Here is a 27,952-nt window from a genome sequence, read left to right as displayed (position 1 = left end):
GACCAAGTAGAACTCAGAAGATAAAATTATGAAGAATGATGTTGCTTGGGAGGAAAAGGCTAATTACTAGGAATATATAGTAATCCAAACAGTAAATGCATGGAATGTGAGAGTTTCTAAGGAGGTGGAATAAAGCCTCAAAAAGAGTTCAGGTGGTGGTGGCTCACGCCTTTAATCTCAGCACTTGGGAGGTAGAGGCAGGAGGATCTCTGTGAATTCCAGCCTGGTCTACAGAGAGAGTTCCAGGACAGCCAGGACTACACAGAGGAACCTTGTCTCAACAAACAACAAACAAACAAAAAAGCAGAAGAAAATGTGCAAACCCACAAATGTAAATTCAGGACTCCATTTTTGAGCTGTGCTTGGTGGTTTTCATGGCTGTGATACCAGCATTCATGAGTCAGAGGCAAGATGATTGGATGTTCGACCCGGGCTACCCTCATTCCCAACTGTACAGCCCTAGGCTTATGTGCAGCTAAGCCTTCGGGTTCCAGCTAAGACTAGAAAATGGACACTTTTGGGTTTAAACCTCGATTGCCAGATGCCGTCAGGTGTCTGCTGAGACATTAATCCAGTTGGGTTTGCCATAAACCTTGGGTGGACAGCTATGCCCAGGCTGGCAGGGCATGATTTAAATGACACAGGGCCGTTTGCCATCTTGACTATGGGATAAAGAAGGGGGAGTCATAGCTTCACTGACTTAAGGGCAGCCACATGGCTGGCAGCCGTCTCTGTAATGGGTCGGAAAAAACAAAGGCAGAAACAATGGACCTTGCTTGGTGGCGCTGACAGCCAAATCTTGTCACGTAATAGTAACCCACTTGGTAATAATTGTGAAGGCATCACATTGTTTTCAGTTATTAGAACTTAGTCTTTGTCTTCCAAAAATTATGGTTATGCTCTGTCTTTACTCTTTAAAAGGTATTTATTTTATTTTAACACACAGGGACAATTCAGAGCAGGGTTAGGGTTAGGGTTAGGGTTAGGGTTGGTTAGGGTTGGGGTTAGGGTTAGGGTTAGGGTTAGGGTTAGGGTTGGTTAGGGTTAGGGTTAGGGTTAGGGTTAGGGTTAGGGTTAGGGTTAGGGTTAGGGATTCAACCCATGCCAAATTAGAGTGTTTGCAGATTTATTGGGGGCAATTCTCTAGTGGGCTCTTTGATCCCAAGGATAGAGTTGACTAGTCCCAAAGAGGTCAGAAAAGTCAATATAGGGAGTAAGGATAACGGAGGTTGGGAGACAGAAAGAGCAAAAAGGCAAACAGGGAGAGAAAAATGATGTAATGGGGGGTGATGAAAGGGAAAGTGGAGGGAAGAGAGGGAAGGATGGAAAGGGGAGGGGGAGGGAGAGGCAGAGAAACAGAAAGACAAAGAGTACAAAATTTATGGATTATATAGGAAGAGCTTCTGGGGAAGGGAAAACTTGGCCCCTGCGCTGTAAAGTTCAAGGTACAAGGTGGGGTATGCCAGATACGCCCTGTAACAGGTGGGAACTGAGGAGTGCTGGGAGAACCTAGAGGACCAGACAGCTTTGGTGTGTTAAATATATGAAGGTCAGCTGATTGTCAGGTCTGAATCCCAACAGCCACAAAACAAAACTCTTGTTTCCTCAAATCTCTCTTTAATTGTTAATATCTTGGTCACCCTTCCACTTGTGGGACAGATTAATGACCCCACTGCAAGTTGAGTATGGGGGTTATGCAAGCTGTATACCTTGAACCAGGAGAAGGAAGGGAAAGAGCCTACTGAGTGTTGTGAGCTGAGTTCAGGTTGAAGTGAGGACCTGGTGAGCACAGGGTCACCGCCCACAAAAGGGAGGAGGAAGCGGCTGAGCGGTGGTAGGTAGCCTGGTGGGTACTTCCTAGGGCTGGGCGGGGAGACAGATGAGAACGCTATTGGAGGACAGGCACAAGTGCTACTGAAATGCAAATCCCGGTAGATCTGGAAATGGTCTGGCCCTGGGCTTGACGCTTAGGCCGAGAGCTGTGTATCCTCACTGTATCTTCAGCTCACTCTAACCATTACGGAGGTGCTCAAGTCACTCAAGACTACTGGCCAATCAGAGTCTTAACTGGACGTGCCAATCAGAAGAGAAGGCGGGCATTTCCGGGTGCCTTGTTGCAGGATTCGCTTAGTCGCCAAGCCTTCTTAAATGGTCCTGGCTGCTGTGCTCTGTGTCCCTCAGTTGGATTCTGTGAGGCATGCTCAGGCAAGCTTCAAAGTTGCGACATGGTGAGCACATTGTCAGGGTTCAAAAAGGGGCTGGAGACATGGATGGCCGGCCAGGCGGTGGGGCAGGGGCGGGGGGGCTGAGCAGTGAGAGCTGGTGTGGTGGGTCTTTCCGGGGCTGAGTGAGAATTGGCCACTACCTGTGGGGTCTTAGCCACTCCCTGGACCCAGAGGCAGTTTCTGAAGAACTTCCCTGTAGGGGTGCAACTGTGCAGAGCATTTGGCTTGTGTATGGAAAGAACCTTGGCGTGATCCCAAACTCAGAAGCCCGGTTTCTACAAGTTCTATTCATAGCATTTAACATTAAGGTGTAAGATCCATTTGGAGTTATTTTGTGGAGGTTGTGGAAGGCATCTCATGTGCTGGGTAGCAATCCAATATCAAGCTGTAGTGTAAGAGTAGAATTGATGATGTAAAGAATTTGCTAAAGTTTAGGAGATAGCAAGGCACACCAAGTAGAATTTAGCTGAGAGAGGACTGCCTGCAAAACACCCCACGTGTAAGTAGTAAGCTAACCAGGCCTGTTAGAGATTAGGATGCTAGGATACACAAGTTTGTTCACCAGGATTATCCAGAAATATGGCACCAGAACCTGATTTGCAACCAGCCACTAGGCCCCTCTCCATATCAAAGAGCAGGCCTCTAACAAGCTGATCAATGGGGCATTACAGGATCACAATCAACAGTAAGGCCTGGTGTGCAATAAAGGTTTAGTTTTCTTCTTGAGAAAAGCATAGTTCTGCCACATGGGCAAGATGACACCCGGTGACAACCATTAGAAAAGGTAAAACAAGGGGTTGGGGATTTAGCTCAGTGGTAGAGCGCTTGCCTAGCAAGCGCAAGTCCCTGGGTTCGATCCCCAGCTCCAAGAAAAAAAAAAAAAAAAGAAAAAAAAAAAGAAAAAAGAGAAGAAAAGCTAAAACAACAACAAAACACTGTTTTATTGAGTGCTGGCCTGATCAAGCTAAGCTATCCCTCCTTTTCCTGAGATCCCCATGTTTGAGCTCCTTCTGACACTCAGGGACATGCTTGGCAGAGCCAGTGAGCATCTAGGGCCTAGTCCTTGGGAGCTTTCCCTGGGTCACTGGGTATAGAGATAAAACAGCTCCCCTAAACCAGGAATATGCTTGGGGCCAGGGCATTTGGGAGAGGCTGCTTAAGATTCTGAGAAAACAACACTTGCTTGTTGTGGTTTGCCCTGAAGTTTCCTGTATTTTGATGCTAATTCCCCTGCCCCAAGGACAGCTGCCTAGTCCCCTCCTCAGAACTCAGGTGACTTCACCAGAACCACCTCCCCATTGAATTTGTAAAGTACAGGTGAGGGGCAGGTACAGGATAGAAGGAGGCCTGTCAATGGATGAGAAGGAATGATGGGCAGGAGAGAAGTTTGAAAGAGGAGGAGGAGACTAGGACAGAAAGGAAGAGGCAGGAGAGAGGAGAGGGGGAGAAGCCATGGCAGGTGATGTTAAGAGTCTGCTCTGTGTATATACAGGTTGTTATCAATGTTCCTAAGGGATGGTTGGTACAGGGCTTTGTATGTTTAAGACGGCAATTATATCTTACCAATTGGATCTAACATTATTGTGTTGTGTGTTCTTTATGTGGGGGTGTGAGTGTAGGAAAGTGTGCGGCTGGGATGTGTTTCTGCCAAGATACCTAGCAGATATCTTGGGGCACTGCTGTGCTGGACCTAGCGGGATAAAAGACCAACAATAACCTCTTTATTTTTACATTTTTACATCACTTTCCACCTTATGGGGCTATGGTTCCCAAGGCCACTATAGGCTTGTTAAGGAATATTTTTGAAATACACTGAGTTCCTTGTGCAGCACCTTTTGATTAGACTTTTCCTGAGTGTGTCCCATTATATGATGTTTCTGCTAAGTTCGTAGTTTAATCTTTCTGCTGACTTCATAGATGTCTCCCGTTTGGCTCCATTTCCCTTTTCTAAACCATATGCAAGGTGATATTCTTCTTAAGCTTATTTAGCTTAAGACCACTCCACCCCCACCCCAGTTTTTATACTTTCTAGCTTCTCCTTTTCCTATGTTTTTCTTCCTCTGAGACCTTCCACTTAGGACACTGTCACTAACCTACTGTTTTAGGGCACTGGTGTACTTAAGAAACATCCTCGAAATGTTTGCTGTGTAAATGGCCTATATAAGTAGCCAGATTTGTAGCCTCCAGTTTATATATAAATTGTTCAAAACTTAACCTGGAAAAAAAATGGGCTGGGGAGATGACTCAGCAGTTAAGAGCACTGACTGCTCTTCCAGAGATCCTATTCCCAGCAACCACATGGTGGCTCACAACCATATGTAATGGGATGCTCTCTTCTGAAGTGTCTGAAGAAAACGACAGTGTACTAACATATAAATAAAATAAATAAATCTTAAGAAAGAAAAAAAAAAAACTTAACCTGGAACCTGAAGCTAAAACAAACTTAAGGGTGATAGCATACATGGAATGTAAAATTTACCTAGGCTAGATTCTCTTTTAGCATTTTAGACCCAGCTAACTGGATCTGTGCTGGTCTTTGCTACTTTGTGGTTTCTTTTTCCCCACTTTTAATCCCCTCCTCAGCCCCCCTCCCCCAACCCTCGTTTCACCCCCTAACACCAGATAAGAGAGAAACAAGCATGGAGGATAAAAAGATCCTTGAATCTAGTTCCTTGTACTCGACCCAGCAGTGTGAGTCGAACAGTCTCTGCTGGGGGCAGTGAAGATGCAAAGCCAAGAGTTAGATTTGGGGGGACTGCTGGTTAATACAACTGCCTCGAGTTTGTTTTTCATAATTTTTCTGCCCCACAGTGCCATAGAAAGCAAAGCCACAAGTTAACAAACAATTCTCCAAAATATGCACAGAATATCGGTTCTTATCCAGAGGCAGCTCCCTGTTCCTTCCACCAAGATTGATAGAACTTTCAGCCCCTCCAATCATCCCATGCCTCAGCAGGCTGATAAATTTGCCTACAGCCCCTGACCCACTTTGACTGCCTGGGTACATACAAAGAATAGGGTCAGTTGTAAGGCACAAACAAAATAGCCAAGTGTGGGGAGTCGACTTGCCTGAGACCCCAACATTGAGCTAATTAGGACAGACAAAGAACATATGAAAGCTCACCTAATGGACAAGCTCAGTGGGAAAAACCTAAGGTTCTAGCTAAGGTGCGGATACCAATCTAGGGGTCAGCATTGCTCAGTAACAAGGCTTGCCAGGAGCGCTGACACAAATCTGGTGGTCCAGCAGGTTTGCCAAGTGTAGGCTCCTGACCTTTTGTTGGGAGCTAGCTCCATACAGACCTTTGCAAAAGAACCAGCTTCCTGTAGGCCCCTACAGACCCAGGGCTGTGACATTTTGCTGAGAGCCAATTTCCTCCAGACCCACAGATTGTGACCTTCTGCTAGAGCCCAACTTTCTACAAGACCTAGGCCAACATCCCACAGGAATGAGCCAACTATCCTGTTGCAGGATGGGACAGCCAAGGAAGAAAAAAGGTGTAAACAAAGTTCCCGAGGTCACTGTATTGGGTTTATCAAGATGACCAAGATACAAGGAACACATTACTCTGTCCCATCCAACGGGACAGTCAACGAGGGTCCAGCGGGTACCGAGAAGAGAATGGGGGACAAGAGACTTGAAGAAGGATGCTAATAGAAGGGTCTGATCAAGGTGACAATTTTATTTTTGTAAGCTCTGGTTATATACTATAGCAAGGCTGGGGGCGGAGGAACTCTTCAGGGGGCTGGGAGACCTGGATGTATTAGCCTAAGAAGAAGTTGGCTCACACATGTGGGATGTTGTCCTAGGTCTGTAGGAAGATGACTCCCCCACAAAGGTCAGGAGCCTCCATTTGGCAAGCCAGTGCTTAAGCAACACTGACCACCAGATTTGTATCAACCCTTCTGTAAGCTTAGCCAGAATACTGGTTTGTTGTCGCGCCCACCTCGACCGGCAAGGAAGACGCAACACAGTTGGATCCTTCTCAATCAGCCTTTATTGCAGGAACACCTCAATTGATGATACGGGGACCCCAAGGAACAAAGGCACTTGCCTTATATACAAGACAGACTGTGGCTGTAAATTTGTCCACTGGGGATTGGTGGAGTATGAAATACCTATTTAGCATGAATATCACCCTGGCCTTGTAGGTGCTGGGGGTCTGCCAACACATGTGCTGTAAGTGTTTACCACAAACGACCACCGGATTTCAGCACCATCTTTAGCTGCTCCCTACATCTCCCTCTTTTTTGTTTTTTAAAAAATGAACCCATTAGGTGGAGGTAGTGGTCTGAGAGAGGTCAGACATGCCTCACAGATTGCCCAGCTCGGCCATGGCGAACCACTCTTGCAGTTAGGACTGCACCCCAATGGCTAGAGATGACTTATGTACAACACACCGTTCTGGGCTATACGTGTGTGTTTAATATTAGGCGAGAAATAGAGCAGAGGGGCATAGGACCAGCCCGAATGTTCAAACAGGGCAAGGCCACCTCTGTCCATGACTGGTCTAGATCTGGGTGTCATGTCAATACACGTCATTGCTCCTGTCTTAGGTCGTTCCTCTCTAAAAACTCGGCCTTACCCGTCACTGGAAATTAACCCTATCGCCACCGGGCTCCTGGCTTAGGTTGGTCTGAGCCTGAGGAAAGTTGCCCGTCTCTGGATACAATGACTTCACATGACAGTGACAAAATATGATCTAGGGCGAACTCTCAATCTATCAGAGAGGCCAGCCATACACTGGGAGAAGCACTGCTTTCAATGGCCGCCATAGCCTGGTAAACAATCGCTTTGTGTCTGGCATGCTCTCGTTGTAAACGGCAAAAAAGCCATAGACATACTCCACATCCCAAGAGGACAATAGCCCCCCAGGCAAACATGCCAGCCCATTCTTTGAAAAATGAGAAAGCATTGGTGATCCACGAGGTGAAATCCCCAAACATGATGGGTTCCATTCTGGTGTTGTTAAGGACAGCAATCTGCATCAGCAATTGTCTCGATAATTGTTCTGCTTCCATGGACCAGTTTCCTTTCAAATAATTTGAGATTTCTTTGCTCTGTTGAGAATACTGAGAAAAGTTAGCTTGCAATGGAGTAACACATAAGCCTCTAAGAGAGGAAACACAGGACAGCTGCGTCATATGATATAATGCCTCAATTTGTTCTTGAAGCAGATCTATTCGTTGGTTAGCTAATAGAAAGCCAGATGCCAAGTGGGCATTAAATTCTTCTTGTATCTCCAATGCCACTGTGGTTCTTTACACAATCTGATTGATAGTCTCAGCCGTCTGTATTTGATTAGTCATAGGTTTAGTAGCAGCATGGCGATCCGCAGCAGAGCGGCCATGCATATCCAAAATTAAGAAATTTAGAGTAAAAAGAACTAAAGACAACTGTTCTCTTGGTGTTTTGCCATAGGCAATTCCCCCTTTTTGTTTTTGTAAGAGCTCTTTTAAACTACGATGTGTTCTTTCTACAATTCCTTGACCTTGGGGATTGTATGGCAATCCTGTAGTATGTTTCACCTGTATTGTTTGGCAAAATGTCTGAAAAGACTTTGTAGTGTAGGCAGGTCCGTTGTCTGTCTTGAGGCTGTCAGGCTTTCCCCAGGCTGTCCACGCCTCTAAGCAATGACTAATGGCATTACGAGCCTTTTCACCAGTCATCAGAGTGGCATGTATAATGTCAGAACAGGTATCAACAGAAACATGTGTATATTTTAAATTTTTAAATTGAGATATGTGTGTGACATCTATCTGTCAGAGCTTTAATGGAATCAGACCATGAGGGTTAACTCCCACCTGAGGAGGGTGGTGAAACTGAACACAATTCTGGCAACGTAATACTACATCACGAGCTGTAGCTCTAGAGATTTTAAATCTTTGTTGAAGAGTGAAAGCAGGAACATGAAACTTTTGATGAAATTCTCTAGCAAGATCAACTGGAGCTGTATGAAAAATAAATTCTCTGTGAGTATTAGCATCCACCAAAGCGTTATTACTGGCCATGGGACCAGGCAAATTAGTATGAGCTCGAGTATGTTGTATGAAAAACTTATTTTTTCTTGGCCCAAATTAATTTTTGTAATTCTAAAAGAATTTGACATACAGTACTAGTCGACCTAATTGGCCCTGTGATTTCAAGTGAGCGCACAGCATTAACTACATAAGCAGAATCAGAAATTAAATTGAAAGAATCATGAAATCTTTTAAAAACTTCCAACACAATTTTAAATTCTGTAATTTGGGGGTGCCTGGCTCCTAGGATAAGAGTTCTATAAAAATATTATCTCAATTTAGACCTGTTTCTCTATGTTGGCTCATGTCACATATTGTCTAGAATGACTCTATCTAAATTATCAGTTTTATGTCAACTTCTTGTTATAGATGTTATAATTTTTCAACCATATCCAATAACTTAAAGGCCAATAATCTATGACCAAGGCATGGAGAACATATTTATACATTTAAAACCAGTCAGAAACAAAATTGAAGTGGTTAACACATGTGTTTAATATTTAGACCAAGCACCATTTTTGTTTTTCTAGCTGTGATTTTAAAAGAAACACCTTGTCACCTGTTAAGTCTAATAACAAGTCAGGGATTTTTCTAAGAGAAACAGCCATCAGCTCCCATACCAAGAAGCTGAGGAGCTGTTGATGCCTTTAAGATCAGCTCCTGCAGATGTTCCGCCCCCGGGCAGCTTCTCCAGCTGACCTAGGCTCTTTGTTGCAGGTACAGGGCTCCAAAGGCCGATTGAAACTGCTTTTTATTCATTTGTTCTCATTTCAGAAACGAGTTAAGACCAAATCAAGGTGTGAATGACCGGCAGATAAAGTTTTTACCATTTTTTCTTTTGAACATGAAACATAAAACATTTAAACAATGAGAAACAAAAACCACAGACATAAACTGACAGACATGAACAGCTTGGTGCACCAAGGACAGACAATAGACATAGAGGGGAAAAACTAGATGGTGTCCCACAGAAAGGACTCAGATATCCTACCTATGGAACCCAGAACCAGAAATAAACATTTCTCCAATAGGAGCCAGCAGAGAGGCAGGACGTCTCCTACCTTTCTTCTGTTCCCAGGAGAGCTCTGAAAGTTTTTCTCTTTCTCCAAAGCATCTGTGGAGAGTCTGGGAGGACTGTTTTTCCCAAACCCATTCTCTCTCATGTGTAGGGTGTAAACTATCTCTAATCAGGGTCCAAAGACTAAAACATAACTCAAAAAGAATGTATACACAAAAAACACTTTACCATTACCTTGTCTCTTTCTTATTACAAGTTTTACTCATGCTAGCCCAAATCATCGAGGCCTTTTCTAGCCCATCCTACCCCAATATGTCCCTGTTTTTATGGCTCCAGGAGATAAGGGCCAAAAGGTTTTATGGCCCCTGGTTCTTGGAACAGAGCTACTAAATCAGGAGAAGGGTCGGATCTTCAGGTCCTTATTATTTTTATCTCGTCCTGTTGGAGTAAAAGTTAGTCAGAGTTGATGAAGCATCTGTATTTGAAACACATCTGGTTAGGCTTGGGCCTGGAATGTTCTCTGTTTTAACTTTTACCTTTGGCTGTTGGCAGTTTTGTAGTCCGAAGGGCTTCTCTGTCCCCCAACCTTGGAGCATTTTTACCATAGGAGCAGGAACTGGCTGCTGTGGGGATAGGATCAAAGGCACTCTCCATGATAATGTTGACTAACGAGAAAAATAACTTAATGCTGGAGACTGACTCCTCTCTTGGAATAAAACCAACAGATAAGGCAGGCTCCCTTAAAGAGCTTCTCTTAATGAGCACTCTCTTTCTGTAAGCAAATGTTGAAGGTCAGGCCACTAAAGTTAGCAACTGGAATTTTATTTATTTATTTTTTGACCTTGTTCTTTGAGGGATGGATAAATTCCTTTCTTGTTCTTGTTTTCCTTAGAGTCCCCCCCCCCACCTCGCTCACAGCCTTTTCAAATCGTTCCTCTTGTAGCATTTCTACTGTAGCCTGTCCCTTTAAGGTTCCTTGTTCCCAAGCAAAATTTAAATCTTTCCCAGCTTTTCTTAGCTGTCCACCGCAAGATTCTCAGAGAGTGAGCCAAGGTGCAATGGCAATCGCACTCACTAAGAAATCTCTCTATAGTGCTTTTTTTTATCTTAAGCCTTTTTCTTTTAAACAGCTCCTGAAGAGCCAGAAAAATTGGGTGAGACTGAGCAGTCTCCATGTTCACTGTAGCAGCTCTGCAGCTAGTTTCACTCCCCCCTACTGTGTGGGCTGGGAGCACAAGCACAGATAAAACACTATGCTTCAAAAATTAAGGTTGGCTATCAACCAACACACCGCCACTAGAGCGGGGTCCATAAAATTAAGTTTCCTTTCACTACACCTGTTCCATAGCCGGAGAGAGGCAGGCTCTGGTTAAACTCCCCCAGTCTCCAGGGGTGAGACAGTATCTGCCAAGAGCCTCAATTTGAGCGATAACAAAAGCTGAGTTGACTCCATAGGTTTTGACTGACTCTGCTAATTGTTTTATTATCTTAAAGTCAACAGGTTCATGATGTCGCTGCCCATTTGCATCCAGAAAACCTGGAAAACTCAATCCTAACTCTTTCCATATTCTGCAAAAAGAAGTACTTCCTGCAGGCTTCACCATTGTTTTACCTTGAAAGTTATACGGTGGTGCAGGAGGTGCTGTTGGCATAATTGCCTTCTTATTTAAGTCCTTGACTTGTTTCTGCATAGCGTGTAAGTGTATGGCCAGTCAGAATGATAAATCTCTTTCTCGTAATGAACTATCTCCTCCTCAAGGTCAGCTAAGTCACTATCACTAAACTCTGAATCACTAGACATCTCCAAGGTCAATGCCTTTAATGAAGGATAAATTTTCTTTATTCCTTGATCTTGATTACTTTTCCCGCCTTTGTCTGCCCTCTCCTTGATCTTTTCTGCCTTTTCTTTTATCTCTTTTTCTCCTTTTCCTTTCTTTCCTTCCTTCAAAACTTTCTCTCCTTCTGACATACTCTCCTGTTGCTCTGTAAGGATTCTCTGACCTGTCCTAAAAGCTCCTTCAAAACGTTTATCTTCTAAGCAGGCACGGACCATACGCCAAAGTGGCTTTGTCCCTGGTTTAAGCTTGCCCACTGTAGTCTCTTTATCCAGATCTTTTCCCAGCTTCTCCCATGCTCTCAAAGTGAGTGACCCTGAGACTATAAACCACGGGGCACAACGGTTACACTCATCAAGAAAACACAACAGAATTTTCTTATCAATTTTAAATCCACGCTGACCAAGAAGCTCCCGAAGAGCTGACAGGAGCGGGGTGGAGTGTGAGCTTCCCATGCTTTTACGACCTTATTTACGATCGATTTACGAGCAAGGCGAGCTGGCGTGTTTATTTACACACGGTCTTGTGGCTCATCATGGACTCTTCCCAACAAATGTATTCGTGCCCTGGATGGTGGCAATTCAGACAGAAGCAACACCACAACACAAAAAGAGTATAAGGCAAAAGTGCTAGTCCAACCCACAAAGGATCAAATGGAAAAGACAACATTACCGTGTTCTACAAACCCCTTTTTGCCTCTAAACCAAGGCTATCATTGTCTCTGCTTCTCCAGAGAACTTTATTGTCCTACCAGGGAAGTTTTACAATCCCTTATCCCGCAGCTTTATCGTCCCAATTTCAGGAACTTTACTGTTCCACTTCTAGGAACTCTATTGTCCCAATTCCGGCAACTAACTGCCCCTACTGGGAACTTACCAACGTCAACCATCCTGAGGCTGAAAAAGTTCTGGATCCAGACGAGAAAAGATTTTCTCGGGTCCCCGTACGGGCCACCAGTTGTCGCGCCCACCTCGACCGGCAAGGAAGACGCAACACCGTTGGATCCTTCTCAATCAGCCTTTATTGCAGGAACACCTCAATTGATGATACGGGGACCCCAAGGAACAAAGGCACTTGCCTTATATACAAGACAGACTGTGGCTGTAAATTTGTCCACTGGGGATTGGTGGAGTATGAAATACCTATTTAGCATGAATATCACCCTGGCCTTGTAGGTGCTGGGGGTCTGCCAACACATGTGCTGTAGGTGTTTACCACAAACGACCACCGGATTTCGGCGCCGTCTTTAGCTGCTCCCTACAGTTTGTTTGTTTTTTTTTCCACTGAGGTTGTCCATTAGATGAAGTTTCATATGTCCTTTGTCCTAATTTGCTAAATGTTGGGGTCTCAGGGAAGTAGGCTCCCCACATTTTTCAACTGTATTTTTTTTGAACATATTTTCTTGTCCTAGCCCAGTAGCAAATATACTTGTCATTTTCCTAGAAGTGGTACTGAGAGCTCTCCATACCTGGGAGAGTAGAAGGTTCTAATAAAATACAAATTTGCCATACTAGGGTTCTGTCTGCCCCTAGGGTGGGGTGGAAGGGCAGAGCTGGGAAGGCTTGTGATGCCTCATGCAATCTCTAATCCTCCAATAGAGGGGCTGCTACCATTCTCTGGGGAGCCTAGCAATCAGGAGGAGCACCAGTGGGGAGGTAGCTTGCAGATTCTTTCCATATTCTCTGATGTAGTTCATCAGAGAGCAGTGAGGGAGATGTGGTAGCCACCAGGAATAACAGGTTGGCTCAGCTATCAGAGTCCAATCTCACTGGACTGATGTGGACTGTGAACCAGACTGTGGTGCTGTTGGTACATGTGCTGTCCTGGGCAGAGGACCTTGTCCTCTGAGCCTCTCTGAGTGTGGGTTCCCTGGGAAGGAGGCTCTGCATCTGGTTATAAGGTGTGTTGATTATAATATCACTGCCCAGTGTGCAGACAAGCATTGCTCTTGGTGTGCAGAAGACAGATTTCAAAACTGAAAATCCAGTTTCTAGAAGTTCTGAAGATTGTATTGCAAATTTATTTTGTGTGATAAATTTTACAAATAGTTTAGAAACTGGTAGGGATGAGGTTATGAGAATCATGCTTTGGCAATACTTGGTTAAAATCCTTTTACCTTTCCACTATCAGCAGTCACAGTGAATGGAGTGATTCAGGGAAATTCAGTTCCAGAGTCCAAAAGGAGTTTCTGAGATGCAGAGGTTTCTCAGGTGTGCAGGGTGGGGTGTAGGTGGGTAGGGCAAATTCTACATCATTACTAAAATCCACATGGCATCATGTGGAAGAAGACATTAAGTTATTCTTCAACCTTCGTTTGTGTGTGGGTTCAGGGGGGCTGGGTTTGTGTGAGATCACACGGGGGCATTGGGAGCCGCAGAGCCATAACCAACCTTTCTTACCACCTCCACACAGAGAGCTCTAGAGTGTGGTGTCAGTAGTGGCTGGAGGGTCAGAAATATAGCAGTTTAGGGGTCAGTTTGAGTCATTTTTGTTGGAGTTGGGAAGTCTGTGTTTTTTTTCCATTTGAATACACATGCAATCATAGGTAATATTGGTCAAGGTCACACATTTCCTGGCTGAGTTTCCTTAGGTCTTTTGATTAAAACTTGACTATAATTTGGGGCTTATGTTCTTGCCTTTTTTTCTCTACATCTCATTTTTTTCACAAATGTGCTAAAACTTTTGATCATTGTAGCTCTTTGTTAAGTACAGACGGAATCTCCATTGTGCCAAAATGTGTACTATTTCTTCATAATCCTGTTGATGATTCTGATGTTGTTTCACATGGCAAATAGCTTTGAAATCAGCTGTCCTGTTATATATTATTAGACGTTTTCTTTAGATTGTCTTGAACTTTTGCTGCAAATTGAACATACCCAACATTCCTTTTTTAACATCACTATAATGGTGTTGTTTACAGTTATATAAATTGGTAAAAGATATTCTACATAATAATTCATTTAGCAAGCTATATAGTACGTGTGTGAAACTGAAACTGATGTGAAATAATGTACAAAGCCATAGAAAGAGGACTTCAGTGTAGACTTTAGTGACACAGAATACATCCTTATTGTCACGTAGACAAGATCTTCATCAGTATGACTTAATTGGGAAAACAAAAAGAGTGAAAATGAAGCATGGTACAGAACTGGACAATGAATCTGGATGTGACACAGGCTTGTGTCTTAGCAGTAAACTCTGATAGCAGTAGGTTGGGATTTTCCATAGATACCTACTAAAACTAGTTAAGACTATGTTCCTATAGTTGATGTAAAATTGTGCATATTTAATATATGTATTCTGATACATGTGTACGTAATACCTACACCCAAGCAACACCATTCAATGGAGTGTTGTATGGGAATCGAGGCTCGTGCCCAGACAGACCACACCTGGCCAGTACGGTTCCACTTGAGAGACTTTCATTGTTGTTGGTGGTGGGGGATGCACAAAGGAGGGGAGGAGACAAAGGAGGAAAAGAGAAAGAAGGGGAGAAGGTCAGGAGGGGTTGGCTTTTTATTTGGGTAGGGACATAACTTCTTGCAGGTAAGGGTAGGAGATGGGCTAGGAGGACACTGGAAATATATGACAACAGATGCACAAGTCCCTGTCACCTGTGGGTGATGTCACTGCCTTTGCTGGGTTTGGAGACAACCTGCAACCATAAAGCCGGTTCCTCATACCAACACTAAGTTCTCATAAAAATGACAGAATTGCCATGGATCCCAGCAGTCTTCTCAGTATAGTTTCCATGCACTTGAAATTAGTTTTAAATTGTACCAGAATTCTCATGTTCCTTGCAGTTGTATTCATGCTAGCCTAAATATGAAAATAACATCAATGCTCATTTGTTGAGGACCAGCTAGGTGCCTCTAGGTGACCTAGGGTGCCTTGGGTTAAAGGAGTGGATAAAGGATTATGCACTGGTAAAGACTCTCACAGTCAGTGCTTTATTGGTCATAAAACAGCATGTAATTATAGCTTAAGCATTATCAACCCATTTCTTTCTCCCATATAATTTTAACCTTTAATGCACTCTTATTATCAGATGGATATGAGAGCTTGAACCATGTTGTCAACATTGTAGGTAGCATTCGAAAATGAAGGGTGACCAAGTCAACTCAGTCAGTCAACAGGGTCTCAAGGGAGAGAGTGAGGAGTGAAAAGAAAAAGACAATTAGACAATATATAGCATGATTCTAGCCAGTGCTGAGGCCGAAGCGGGTTTATTTTCCCAGTCTGGTTTTCTACCATTTTTAGTACAAGCAAATAATAAGGTCAACTCTAGGTCAAGGAACAAACAAGGCACAAAGACCTGTGATCATTGTTTCTAAGGGCTCATTAGTTTGACAAGAGAAAAGGAATGTTACTAGTCCAAATGTAAATATTCTTACCTGAACCTGCTTCCTAAGTCCTAGTCCAAGGTCAAATTCCTGCCAAATTCCTATAGAAGGGCAGAAAACAGAGAATCCAGCTGAAGCAATCTTCTTCAAAGCGTTTTTTTCCTAATGTTTATTTAGAACATTCTGTGGAGAAGAGAAAGGAAATATCAAGCTTTCTGTAGCAAGAGTTGTTGTAGATGAGAAGCAAATGTGTTATTATAGTATGCTGTAAAAATGCAGAAAGTGGCTTTATTTGGATGGCATGAGAGCTTTCTGCCAATGAGTCATAGTGCATGAAGAAGTAAAAATGAGGTTAAGAAACAGATTGAAGGGGTAGGGGATTTAGCTCAATGGTAGAGCACTTGCCTAGCAAGCGCAAGGCCCTGGGTTCGGTCCCCAGCTCCGAAAAAATGAAAAGAAAAAAAAAAGATAAAAGAAACAGATTGACTGTTTTGTTTGAATTTAAATAGTAACGATAAATTACAGTTGAGCAAACATGTAAAAGTCTAAGATAACTGACTCGGCTCTTTGTTTTCTCTGCCTTCAGTATCTTATTTTAGATGTAACACTTTCATTTTTGCCTTGGAGAAAGCGTTTAAACATTTAATATTTTTATACATTGGTTTATTTAGGCTTAATGCATAATATAGTTAATGTAGCGATTTTGTGCAACATCTCATTTATTTCTATTTGAATAGTTATTCAAACATCAGTTTTTCTTAAAAACAATTATGAGTATTCCTTTGGAATAAAATGAAAAACATTGTAATTCCACATTCCAAACCAGTGAAAGCTAACACAAGAAAGTGACTGCTTTTGTTTCCTGCATGATATATATTTCACATTGCTGAGAACAAAACTTCTGATTTCACAGATGTAGACTGGGCCCATGATGAGCTTTTCATGAACTCCTGTGTTGCTTAGTATTTGATCACATTGTGAACCCAGAGACTGTCCAATTTACTAGTGGGTGTGGGGGGAGGGGAGCTGTTTCTAACTGGTAGGGCTCAGCCATTACTACACACCTTTGCTATCAAACCATGAAGGTAAACATAGTTTTAGAAGGAAGCACTCATGTTCGTAAGTAATGTATAATTGAGTGGGTGAAAAATGATGGATCAGGGAAAGATCTGACAGAATAGGATATGACCAACTCTCAAGAGAAGAGGGAAAAGAGGCAATATAAGAGGAAGCAGCGGGGTTGGGGATTTAGCTCAGTGGTAGATAACTTGCCTAGCAATCAAAAGGCCCTGGGTTTGGTCCCCAGCCCCTGGGGGTTGGGGGGCAGAGAAAAGAAAGAAGGAAAAGTAAAGAGGAAGCAGCACAGAAGGTAAGAGGAGGAGGCAGTTTTACCTGGAGAATTTTACAGAGACAGGCAGGCTAAAGACAGAAAAAGAGAAAATGAGCAAGAGAATGAGAAGAGAGCAGTTTACTAGAGTTCCCTTGAGGCCAAGCACAGCAATTCAGTCAGAAGTGAAAGATGCAATTTGAATTGGGTAGCATAAAGAGTTTCAGCTAGGAGAGCAGAGTTGACCAGACAGAGTTCAAAAAGAAAAAGAAAGGGTGATTTTATTCAACAGTTAAGTCTCAGATGCCCAAAACACTCAAGTGCCTAACCCTCCTTAGCCACCTCAATGTTTGCCCCCTGCTGAGCCTTGCTGATGCATGGAAGCTTTTGTTCCTAACTAAGGAGTATCTTGATCTTTCTGTTTGGCACCTGGGCAGTAACACCCAGTTCCTGTTTTTTGTTCCAGTTTTTCTTCTGAGGGCATAACCTATTTTTCCACTGTGCTTCCCGGAATTCTCCAACCAGTGAACTTGGGTGTATATTCTGTGAACCTCAGTAAAGCTTTGGCATTTTCTTTGCACAAATGACCCCAGTCTGTGTCTTTTGTTAAATCCACCAGGCCTACGCCCAGACATTCTAGACCTAGATAACACTGTACAGAAGCTGTAAGCTTCCTTGACTAGGCCTAGATTATCAGAAGGAGGAAGTAAGCCTTCAAGGCATTTTTGACTTTTCTTTCTTTGTTTTCAGGAGCTGGGGACCGAAGCCAGGGCCTTGTGCTTGCTATGCAAGCACTCTACCACTGAGCTAAATCCCCAACCCCCTCTTCAAGGCATTTTTACATTCCTATGTGATAGTCACTGTCTACAAAAATAGAACCAGAACTGTATGTATCACAATCTTGCTGCCCCTATCTTTCCGATTTTGCTTTTCTTTGTTCACTATAGCTTCCCTTCATTGCATTTTCATTTAGGCAATATTGAATTAAGTTTTTAAATGAGGGTAGATTCTCATATAATATATCCTGACCACTGTTGAAAGACCCCCGAAGGGAGCCCCCCGCTCAAGTCTCGGGAGAGACGCGCACCCAGTAGGACACAGACACCGACCTGCTGTAACCACACGAGGAAGATTTATTGTAAGCGAGATGAAACGAGAGCTCAGGCCAGCATGCTGGGGTCGAGACTCATACACCACACAGGGAGTAGAGGAGTTCGACCCCGACCTGAATTTTCACAGAGCTTATAAAGGAAAAAACCACAAACCAGGGGGATCAAGAGGGAGGGAGGAGGGGAATTCCAAAACCATAAACTGCCCATACATTTAGGTCATATGCTAGTCATGTGTAACACTAGGCAACACACCCAGGACTTTGTGACATTGTGATTAGGGGTAGTGACATTTTACAGGGCCATTGGACCATTGTGGCCGGAGGCTATGGGTCATTGTGGCTGTTCCAGGAAACTTTTCATACAAGAATGTTCCGGGAACCATTGTACAGCAAGGGAGGGGTGAAAAGTTCATGTTCTCACAGACCCTACTTCTTCTTTTTGGGTAGCTAGGCGGCTTATTATTAATTTTTAATCCTTCACTGTTTCCCCACCCTACACTCCCAACTACCCCCACTTCTATCCTTTCCCCAAGATCCACCCCCCCCACACACACACCCATTTCCTCTTCAAAAAGTAGCAGACCTAACAGACAAATCAAGATAGAAAAAGACAAGGTGAAAGCCTTCATATTGGACAAGGCAACCTGATAGGAAAAATCTCAAGATCAAGCCAAAGAATCAGAGTTAAACCTGCTTCCACTGTTAGGAGTCACACAAAGACACTAAGCTAACAGCCATAACGTATCAGCAGAGGACCTGGCATAGACCCATGCTGTCTCTATGCTTGCCATTTAGGTTTCTGTAAGGTTCCTAGAAATCCAGTCAGTGTTAGTCATGGGTTCCCTCTCATGTCAAGGGCCTCAAGTTAAACCAAACATTGGTTGGCCACTCAAACAAGTTTGTTACCATCATGCCCCAGCACATCTTAGGAAGGACCAATTGTAGGTGTGTGTGGGTGTTGGGGGTGGAGGGTGGGGTGTGTCAGGGTCAATCTTCAATCGGCCCCTCCTAGTGAGTGACTGGAAGGTGACCACAATGGCTGTGACAAGCAGTTTTTATACTTTCAGAGTTACAGGTTACATTAGCAGGTTTACATTTCACACTTATATGGCATGCCTTTGAGCGCTTATCTGGGACCAGAGGGTCAGGCTACTATCAGTACATTCTGCAGGATTTTCAAGTATGTCCCTGCTTCTCCCAAGAACTGTGGGTGGAGAATGGAACTTGTCCTAGCCTTGGCCCGAGGCGTGAAGCTGGGTCCTGCCCTAATCTTCACCAGAGGCAGTTGATGTAAAGCTGGCAAAAGCCCTTAGGGTCCCCATAACCTATCTACTTTCCACCAGGCCAAGCCTCCTGATAGCTCTTAGGCTTCAGTAAGAACTAGTGTCCTTCAACCCATTCTTCAGTTGAGGTACTTTTAGGTTGTTTCTAGGTTCTGGCAAGTGTGAATAAATATGCTATGAACATAGTTGAGCAAATGGCCTTGTGGTAGGGTGGAGCACCTTTTGGATAGATGCCAAGAGCTTTATAGCTGTGATTTGAGATAGATGGATTCTCAGGATTCTGAGGCACCAGGACTCTGAGGAAATGCTCATTTCCATAGTGGCAGTATTAGTTTGCACCCTACAAGCATGGAGAGTTGTTACCCATTCTCCATATCATTACCAACATGACTTGTCACTTGTATTGATCTTAGCCATTCTGACAGGTGCAAGATAGATTCTCAAAGTAGTTTTGATTTGCATTTCCTTGATGGTTGAGATGATAATGATTTCTTTAAGTATTTCTCAGCTTTTTGAGATTCCTCTGTTGAGAATTTTCTGTTTAGATTTATACTCCCCCCTTTTTTTTTAAAGATTTATTTAATGTGAGTGAATTCACTGTACCTGTCTTCAGACAGGCCAAAAGAGGACATCAGATCCCATTACAGATGGTTGTGAACGACCATGTGGTTGCTGGGAATTGAACTCAGGGCCTCTGGAAGAGCAGTCAGTGCTCTTAACCGCTGAGCCATCTCTCCAGCCCCTACACCCCATTTTTTACTTGAATTTTTTGCTTTAGAAAGTCTATTTTCTTGAGGTCTTTATGTATTTTATATATTAGGCCTCTATAAGATATGGATTTGTTTAAAAAACTATTTTCCCATTCCTTAGGCTGCCACTATGTCCAATTGACTGGGATTTTGCCACTTCTAATCTCCTCTATATGTTAATTTTTTTTATTTATTGGCAAAGATGAGAAACAGAATACACAGGATGAGAATTGGCCTGTAATTTCTTTTTTTTTTTTTTTTTTTTTTTTTTTTTTGGTTCTTTTTTTCGGAGCTGGGGACCGAACCCAGGGCCTTGCGCTTCCTAGGCAAGCGCTCTACCACTGAGCTAAATCCCCAACCCCGGCCTGTAATTTCTTAAAATTGTTATTACAATCTTGTAGTTCATGTTTAAAACACTTTCTGTCTGTCTTTCTATCTCCTTTTATTTTTGGTACCACTTACGCTGTGTGATTCTATTCATTACAATCTAATTATATTGTTTCTCTGGGAAATGAAAGACCTTCACCTACAATTTTCTCTTCTGAAAATTTACTATGTTATGAGTTTCTTGAGGTTTTGATAGTTTGGGAAACAGTTTTAGTGTCCTCTTCTGAAGGCTTGCCTCTCCTCATTTCTTGGCAAATCTGTGTTTTCCAGTTCTTGCAATCATCAATTTCTGGGTTTTGTTTGGGTGTCTGTGTGTGTGTGTGTGTGTGTGTGTGTGTGTGTGTGTGTGTGTGTGTGTGTGTATGTGTGTGTGTGTGGTTTGTTTGTTTGTTTGTTTTTGCTACGTGAATGATTGATGTCGTTAATACATTTGATTTTAGGTTTTTTAAAATTTCTGATATATTATTGCCTTTTTGTCCTAGATAGCTTCAGTTGTGAACATTTTAGAGCCTACAATCATCTGAGGGGCTCTCACTTGAGGGCATGCCCTCATCGAAATGTCTGGATGCTGTATCAGTGAGAGATTGTGTTGTGATGATTGATGTTGAAAGGCTCTACACTGAGGGTGGCAGGATCCCTGAGCAAGTGGGCCTGGGCTGGGTAAGAGAGCTAGGTAAGTATGAGACAGTGACCAAGCAAGAAACAATATTTGTTCATGGTTTTTGCCTTTTCTTGAAGCTTGGGTTTCTATCCTAAGCTCCCAAACTGATGGCTGTCATGTGACTGGACCAAACAAGTGAACCTGTTTATTTCCTGAGATGCTTTAGGTTAGAGAATTGAATCAAAGTAGGAGAGTAGCAAGTTAGAACAAAAAAAAAGGTTATTTTGTTGCTGGACAGAAACTAGAGAAACTAGAAATGTACTCCTTTGGAGGAAGGTGGTAAATATCAGGGCTTGAGATGGCAAACAGCATAGAAAGCTGTATTCAGAGCTTAATCGGCTGTTGTTGTAGCACCTGAAGACTGGAGTCATGCAAGTAATGCAGTCAAAGTTGAGGTCATAGGATTTCAGTGGAAAATAGACTCCATGAAAAATTTAGCTAGAGGTCATTTATGTGGTATTTTGACTCCAAATCTTTCTTCTTCCACCCATGCTCTGAGAAATTGAGTAAGGCGGAATTAAAAAATAATTAGCTATATTTCTTAGGTGAAAAATTGAGTCTGTTAGATGATTATTACTAGTAACTCATTTTGTACTACAAGAAAAAAACAACAAGTTGAGCAGAAATAAAGGCAAAGTCTGTGGTTTGTAGAGAAAAGCAGCCCTGGGAAGTTACACATGGCAGCCAAATGCTGAGACAGAAGCATGAATTTTCAAAGAGATTATCACTATTAAAGAGAAGATCTTTGCTCAGGATTGGAAGCCTATGAAGGTGAATTAAGGGAAAAAGTCCCTCCTGCTAAGCCTTCAGTTAATGGAAGGGGGAGTTGGCAAAGTCATTCCTAGACCCAGGAAGGAACTTCATATAAAACCTGGTACAACTGGTCCAATGTGGCACCCAAGTTCTGGAAATAAGAAATATGGAAAAATAGGGTTATGGCTTCTTCCCCCGTGGTTTCAGTTCAGCACTGTTCCAGCCATCTATGTTTGGCAGAGTCAGAGCCCCAGTGAGGGAGGACACTGTGAGAGTGCATGGGATGAATCTGAGGATGAAGCCTGAGTTGCATTTGAGACCACAAGATATAGAGATACCCACGTTATGAGACACCTGTCATGGAGAGCTGCATATAGGGAGTTCAAGGATCTAAACTGAGAGATGTATGAGAAGTTGCAGGGATAGGGCCCTCTAAGCCTTTTGGTTCTTTTTTTTTTTTTTTTTTTCCGGAGCTGGGGACCGAACCCAGGGCCTTGCGCTTCCTAGGTAAGCGCTCTACCACTGAGCTAAATCCCCAGCCCACTCTCTAAGCCTTTTGAAATGGAGGCTCCTTGTGTCTGAGACAGAGCTTCAGGATTTGATGTTTGTCCTGCTGGGTTTCTTGCTTTGTTCCAATCTTCCCTCACTATGTACACATTCCTCTCTACTGGAATGGGAAGGGGTATTCTATGCCTTTGTATGTTGGAAAGATATAACTTGCTTTCTGATTTTACAAGATGTGGCAATCAAGAGTGTCAGAAGTGATTTGGGGCATTTGAAGAGTGTATGGGTTGCAGGCTATTAGGGTCATTGGAAGCTCCTGATTAGCTGCCTGTGAGGGATGGTTTTCCCATAATTGACTTGTTTGGACTTTTCCAGCTCTGGGAAACAGAAACTTAGGCCTAGTTTCCCAACCTGTTGAAAGATCCCACGCAGAGGACTCTTACTCAAGTCTTGGGAAATCGCGGACCCCAGACACAGAGAGACCATTTTGGATGTAATGAGCAAAGGTGAGGTTTATTACGGAGACCTGTTACAGAGATCTCAGGGCCGACACATTTCTCATGCAGGAGACAGAGGTGTCGACCACGAAACTCAAAAGTCAGAGGGTTATATAGAGAAAGCTAGGGGGTTTTGGCATGGTTACATATAATTGGCTCATTCAAACATAGCAGTGAGAACAAAGCAGAAAGAAAGAGTACGTGTTAGAAGTCAGGGGCTTATCAGGGTCTGGAGGACACCTAGTTGAAATATGGCCTTGAGTGAGCTGGGGGGAGATGTCTTCCTGCCAGACATCCCATGAATCAGTCCCATTAACTCAGGCTGGTTCCTGTATTCCTGTTCCTTATCTTTATGGCTTGCCAGTCTTGCCTGGACAGTGTTTCCTGTGCTCCTTTATCTTTATGGCCTGCTAGTCCTGGCTGCAGGGCTTAGCCCTGGGTCTGTGGCCTTTTGGGGTTTATTCTTTTAATTTTGTATCTCTAAACCTAGAATTCGTATAATTCTCCTTTCACTGTCAGTTTACAACCTGTCGTGGAGGAGTCAGCCTTGCTCTGGCCAACTCAGTTCTCTAAATAGAAGCTGTTGTAGGAGGAACCTTTCCAGATGATTAGTTATTGGGGATGACATTTGAGTGTCTATAGACTCAACCCATTTGCTGTGTGGGGTGTGTGTGTGTGTGTGTGTGTGTGTGTGTGTGTGTGTGTATTGTGTACCTGATTAGTCACCTTCCTTCTTATGTTGTCTTGCCTTCAGCAGTATAGACTCTAACCCTAAATCACATAAGATGCAGTTGAAGCAATTGCTATTCAGTGCTAAGGTATTTTGCAAGCCTGGTGTTTTTTATAATTTTAATTTTTTTGTTTTTGAGGACAAAGTTTCTCTATGTAGCCCTGGCTGTCCTGAAAGTAGCTGTTTAGAACATGCAGCCTCAGATGTAAATGGTCCACCTGCCTCTGGCTCCAGAGTCCCAGGATTAAATGTGGGCCAACATGCCCAGCTTTCTCTTTGTTTGTTTCTTGTTTGTTTGTTCGTTTTTATATTATTGGCTGATGGGTTGGACTGTGGGTTTTGGCACATGACAAGCATATGCTGCTGTGTTGATCTTCATCTACGTTATGAATTTTGAAATTTGACAGAGAGCATATTCTGTTTCTCAGGATGGCATGTATTCATGACATTCATACTGCCTGGCTATATTGCCTGAGCTTTCTGAGTCATTGGATTGCAGGTATATGACATTTTTCCTACCTGTTGCGTTTGTGTTGATTTTTTTAAATGAATATGAATATTTTTGCCTGTATTCATGAATATGCACATCATGTATTCCTAATCCCCATAGTAGTCAGAAAATGGCTTCAGAATTCCTGAACTTGGAGTAATCAATAGTTGTGAAGCTCCCTTCTAACTACTGGCAATTGAGGCCAATTATTTTTAAGACCAGCAAGAGCTCTTCATTGCTGAGCCAGCTCCAGTCCTATGTTGCTTGTTTAGGATCAACATTTACATTGCCAATATTTTCAGCTATCTGTTTGTATCTGTTTAAACATTCATCCCCTTTTAGTAAGATCTCATTACTGTTACAGTTTAAACTGGGCCACCTCAAGATTCTGGAAGAAGAATACAGAACTGCAGTGAATGTAATTCTTTGTAGGAACTCTAGTAAAAACCTCTGAGTCCTTTCTATCTTTCTTTTTTTTGTTGTTTTCTTTTTTCTTTTTTTATTTTTAGGAGCTGGGGACTGAACCCAGGGCCTTGCGTTTGCTAGGCAAGTGCTCTACCACTGATCTAAATGCCCAACCCCCTTTCTATCTTTCTTGTTTGTTTGATTGATATTTCATAGGGGAGACGGGGTCTTAATATGTACCTCTGGCTGTCCTGGATAGACCTCAGATATACCTGCCTCTACCTCCTGAGTGCTTGGATTAAAGACATGAGCCTATATACTCAATTGATATATTTTGCAGTTAGTAATTGTTCATACAATGTTTCTGATGTGTGCTCAGTACTGTTTGCCTGCCTCTCCCCCGCCCCCTCTGCAAGGCTATATCCTACTCAAAGAGCAAAGAAATGACAGAGGTGAACCTTATTACTCAGTTTTCTTCTAAGATGATTTGGTAATTACTTTAGAACATCTGGGTCAAGAAATAAGTGGGAAAAAAAAAAGAGAGAAAGAAAGAAGTGGGGGAAGTACCAGAAGCATACATTTACAGTGATATCGGTATCATGGTTTCTGTTGTACTAATGTATGGGATGTTTCAGGATGCATTGACCTATGATGATGTACATGTGAACTTCACTCGAGAAGAATGGGCTTTGCTGGATCCTTCACAGAAGAGTCTCTACAAAGATGTGATGCAGGAGACCTACAGGAACCTCACTGCTATAGGTAAGAGAGTGAATTTTCTTTCAGTTTTTAAAATAAGAAAACAAATGTTCCTTTGTTACTGTTGCTTTTCTGTAATTTCAATTGAGAATAAAGAAGAATGAGGTGAAAAAATCAGGTTCACTGAAGATAGTAACTTAAATGTTGCCTAATTTCCAATAATATATCATACATTTTCTGGTACTGTATTTTAGGTTACAATTGGGAAGACCATAGTATTGAAGAACATTGTCAAAGTTTCAGAAGACATGGAAGGTAATTTTCATGTGTACGTTGCTATGAATATGCCTCTGAAGAAATGTTAGTATGTCCTGGAACTTTTAAAGAAAAGCAACAGTGTAAAAACAAAAAGCACTTCTTTAAGTGTAGTATTAATTCTCACAAATCCATGTACCTCAATGTCAGGTGTCTGATTTGTTTTTTGCAAGGCCTTCCTCTAAGAAAGAAGACAAAGAAACAATGTCTTAGCCTTACCATTTGAATCATAGCCATATTACAGCTACTCTGTATACCTGCCAATCTGTTTAGTCTCATAACACACACACACACAGAGTAGGTGAAAATTTTATTTTTCTAATAGGCAAATATATCATAGTAAAGCTGATTACTCATAGAGTAACATTGTTAAGTTTTAATGAGAGGGACAGTTTATGAGAGTCAAGAATGTTGTTGAAGAGAAACCTTGATTCTTATACCATATGTCTATGATGAACAAAAAGTCAAACTGTGTGAATGCAATGTGGAAACATTTCATTTGTTATTTTAACAGCTATATCCTGTGTCACAATGGATACAAGCCATGTGAGCACAAGGATAGTGAAAGGAGCAATGTCCCCCCCACCCCCAGAACAATTAAGATATATGTAGCAGTCCACATTTGAGCAGACTCTCTCAGTGTGATACAAGTTTATAATTAGATGGTTTCCCAAGTTCATTGGGATTATATCCATAAAGTCACATAGCAGAAAATCCCTATGAATACTAGGATTGTGGAAATCCCTTTCTGTTTGTCCTGGTTCACTTGGCCGATGTGATATGCTAATGTAGTGTATTTGACAATAAATGACAACATATGAATGTACTCAATGTGGTAAAGTTCTGAGCTCTTCCTTTTCTCTTCAAATATATGAGAAATCTCATAGAGATAGAGGATGGTACAAATGTGAGCCATGTAATAACACTTTTACCAACCCATAGTGAATGGGAAACCATGAGTGTAAACGAAGTGATACAACCTTAAGATGTGATTCTTCTTTACAATTAGACCAAATTATAAAATTAATTTCCACAGGTAAAAAGATTCATTAGTTTAGTGAATGTGGTAAAGCTTTCCCATGTGCCATCTATCTATCTTTGCAGGCATGAAAGATGTCATACTGGAGAGAAACCATCTGAAAATACTCAGTGTGGTAAAGCCTTTGCACAACATAGTCATCTCCAAAGACATAAGAGCACACATACTGGAGAGAAACTCTATGAATGTAAGCCACGTGATAAAGCCTTTACATACGATTCTCAGCTTCAAACTCTTGAAAGGATTCATAGTGGAGAAAAACCCTACAAATCTAATCAATGTGGTAAAGCCTTTGAACGTCGTTGTAATCTTGAAAGGCATAAACTAATACATACTGAAAGAAAATCCTACAAATGCAATCAGTGTGGTAAAGCCTTTGCACGACACAGCCATCTCAAAACGCATGGAATAACACATACTGGAGAGAAACCTTACAAATGTGATCAATGTGGTAAAGCCTTTGCATCTCATAGGTATCTCCAAGTACATAAAAGAATACATACTGGAGAGAAGCCCTATGAATGTGATCAATGTGGTAAAGCCTTTGCATCTCATAGTCATCTCCAAGTTCATAGAATAACACATACTGGAGAGAAACCTTACAAGTGTGATCAATGTGGTAAAGCCTTTGCATCTCATAGTTATCTCCAAGTACATAAAAGAATACATACTGGAGAGAAGCCCTATGTATGTGACCAATGTGGTAAAGCCTTTGCACAACTCAGTCATCTCCAAGTTCATGGAATAACACATACTGGAGAGAAACCTTACAAGTGTGATCAATGTGGTAAAGCCTTTGCATCTCATAGTCATCTCCAAGTACATAAAAGAATACATACTGGAGAGAAGCCCTATGTATGTGATCAGTGTGGTAAAGATTTTGTAGTTCAGAGTGATCTTAAAAGACATAAAAGAACACATACTGGCGAGAAACCTTACAAATGTAATGAATGTGGTAAAGCCTTTGTATGGAATGGTAGTCTCCGAACACATAAAGTAATACATAGTGGAGAGAAACCTTACAAATGTAATGAATGTGGTAAAGCCTTTGCATGTAACACTAGTCTCCGAACACATAAAGCAATACATACTGGAGTGAAACCTTTCAAATGTAAGGACTGTGGTAAAGCCTTTGTAGGTCAGAATTACCTTAAAAAGCATGAAAGAATTCATACTGGAGAGAAACTTTACGAATGTAATGAATGTGGTAAAGCCTTTGTATTTGATTCTAGTCTCCGAAAACATAAAGCAGTACATACTGGAGTGAAACCTTAGGAATGTAAGCAATGTGGTAAAGCCTTTGTAGGTCAGAATAACCTTAAAAGGCATGAAAGAGTTCATACTGGAGAGAAACCTTACGAATGTAATGAATGAATTAAAGCCTTTGTATGTAATGCTAGTCTCCGAAAACATAAAGCAACACATACTAGAGTGAAACCTTATGATTGTAAGCAATTTAGTAAGTTCTTTGCCTCTCATGATCAACTTTGACAATATGAAAGAATTCATACTGGAGAGCAACCTTACAAATGTAGTCAATGTGGTAAAGCCTTTTCACAA

General features: G+C 42.2%; 1 protein-coding gene across 1 annotated transcript; it reads left to right on the top strand.

Annotated features, from left to right (window-relative positions):
* Positions 1 to 20,842: 20,842 nt before the first annotated feature.
* Positions 20,843 to 27,670, top strand: LOC134485288 (zinc finger protein 431-like). The gene is made up of 5 exons (XM_063281057.1): positions 20,843 to 20,972; positions 23,927 to 23,943; positions 24,975 to 25,101; positions 25,293 to 25,353; positions 26,458 to 27,670. The coding sequence occupies exons 1-5, from the start codon at positions 20,843 to 20,845 to the stop codon at positions 27,665 to 27,667; spliced, it is 1,545 nt and encodes a 514-aa protein (XP_063137127.1). The 3' UTR covers positions 27,668 to 27,670.
* Positions 27,671 to 27,952: the final 282 nt, after the last annotated feature.

This window comes from Rattus norvegicus, chromosome 1 (assembly GCF_036323735.1).
Source record: "Rattus norvegicus strain BN/NHsdMcwi chromosome 1, GRCr8, whole genome shotgun sequence".
Classification (NCBI taxonomy): domain Eukaryota; kingdom Metazoa; phylum Chordata; class Mammalia; order Rodentia; family Muridae; genus Rattus; species Rattus norvegicus.
The sequence above is the reverse complement of the archived record's forward strand: the minus strand, read 5'-3'. Positions and strand labels throughout refer to the sequence as shown.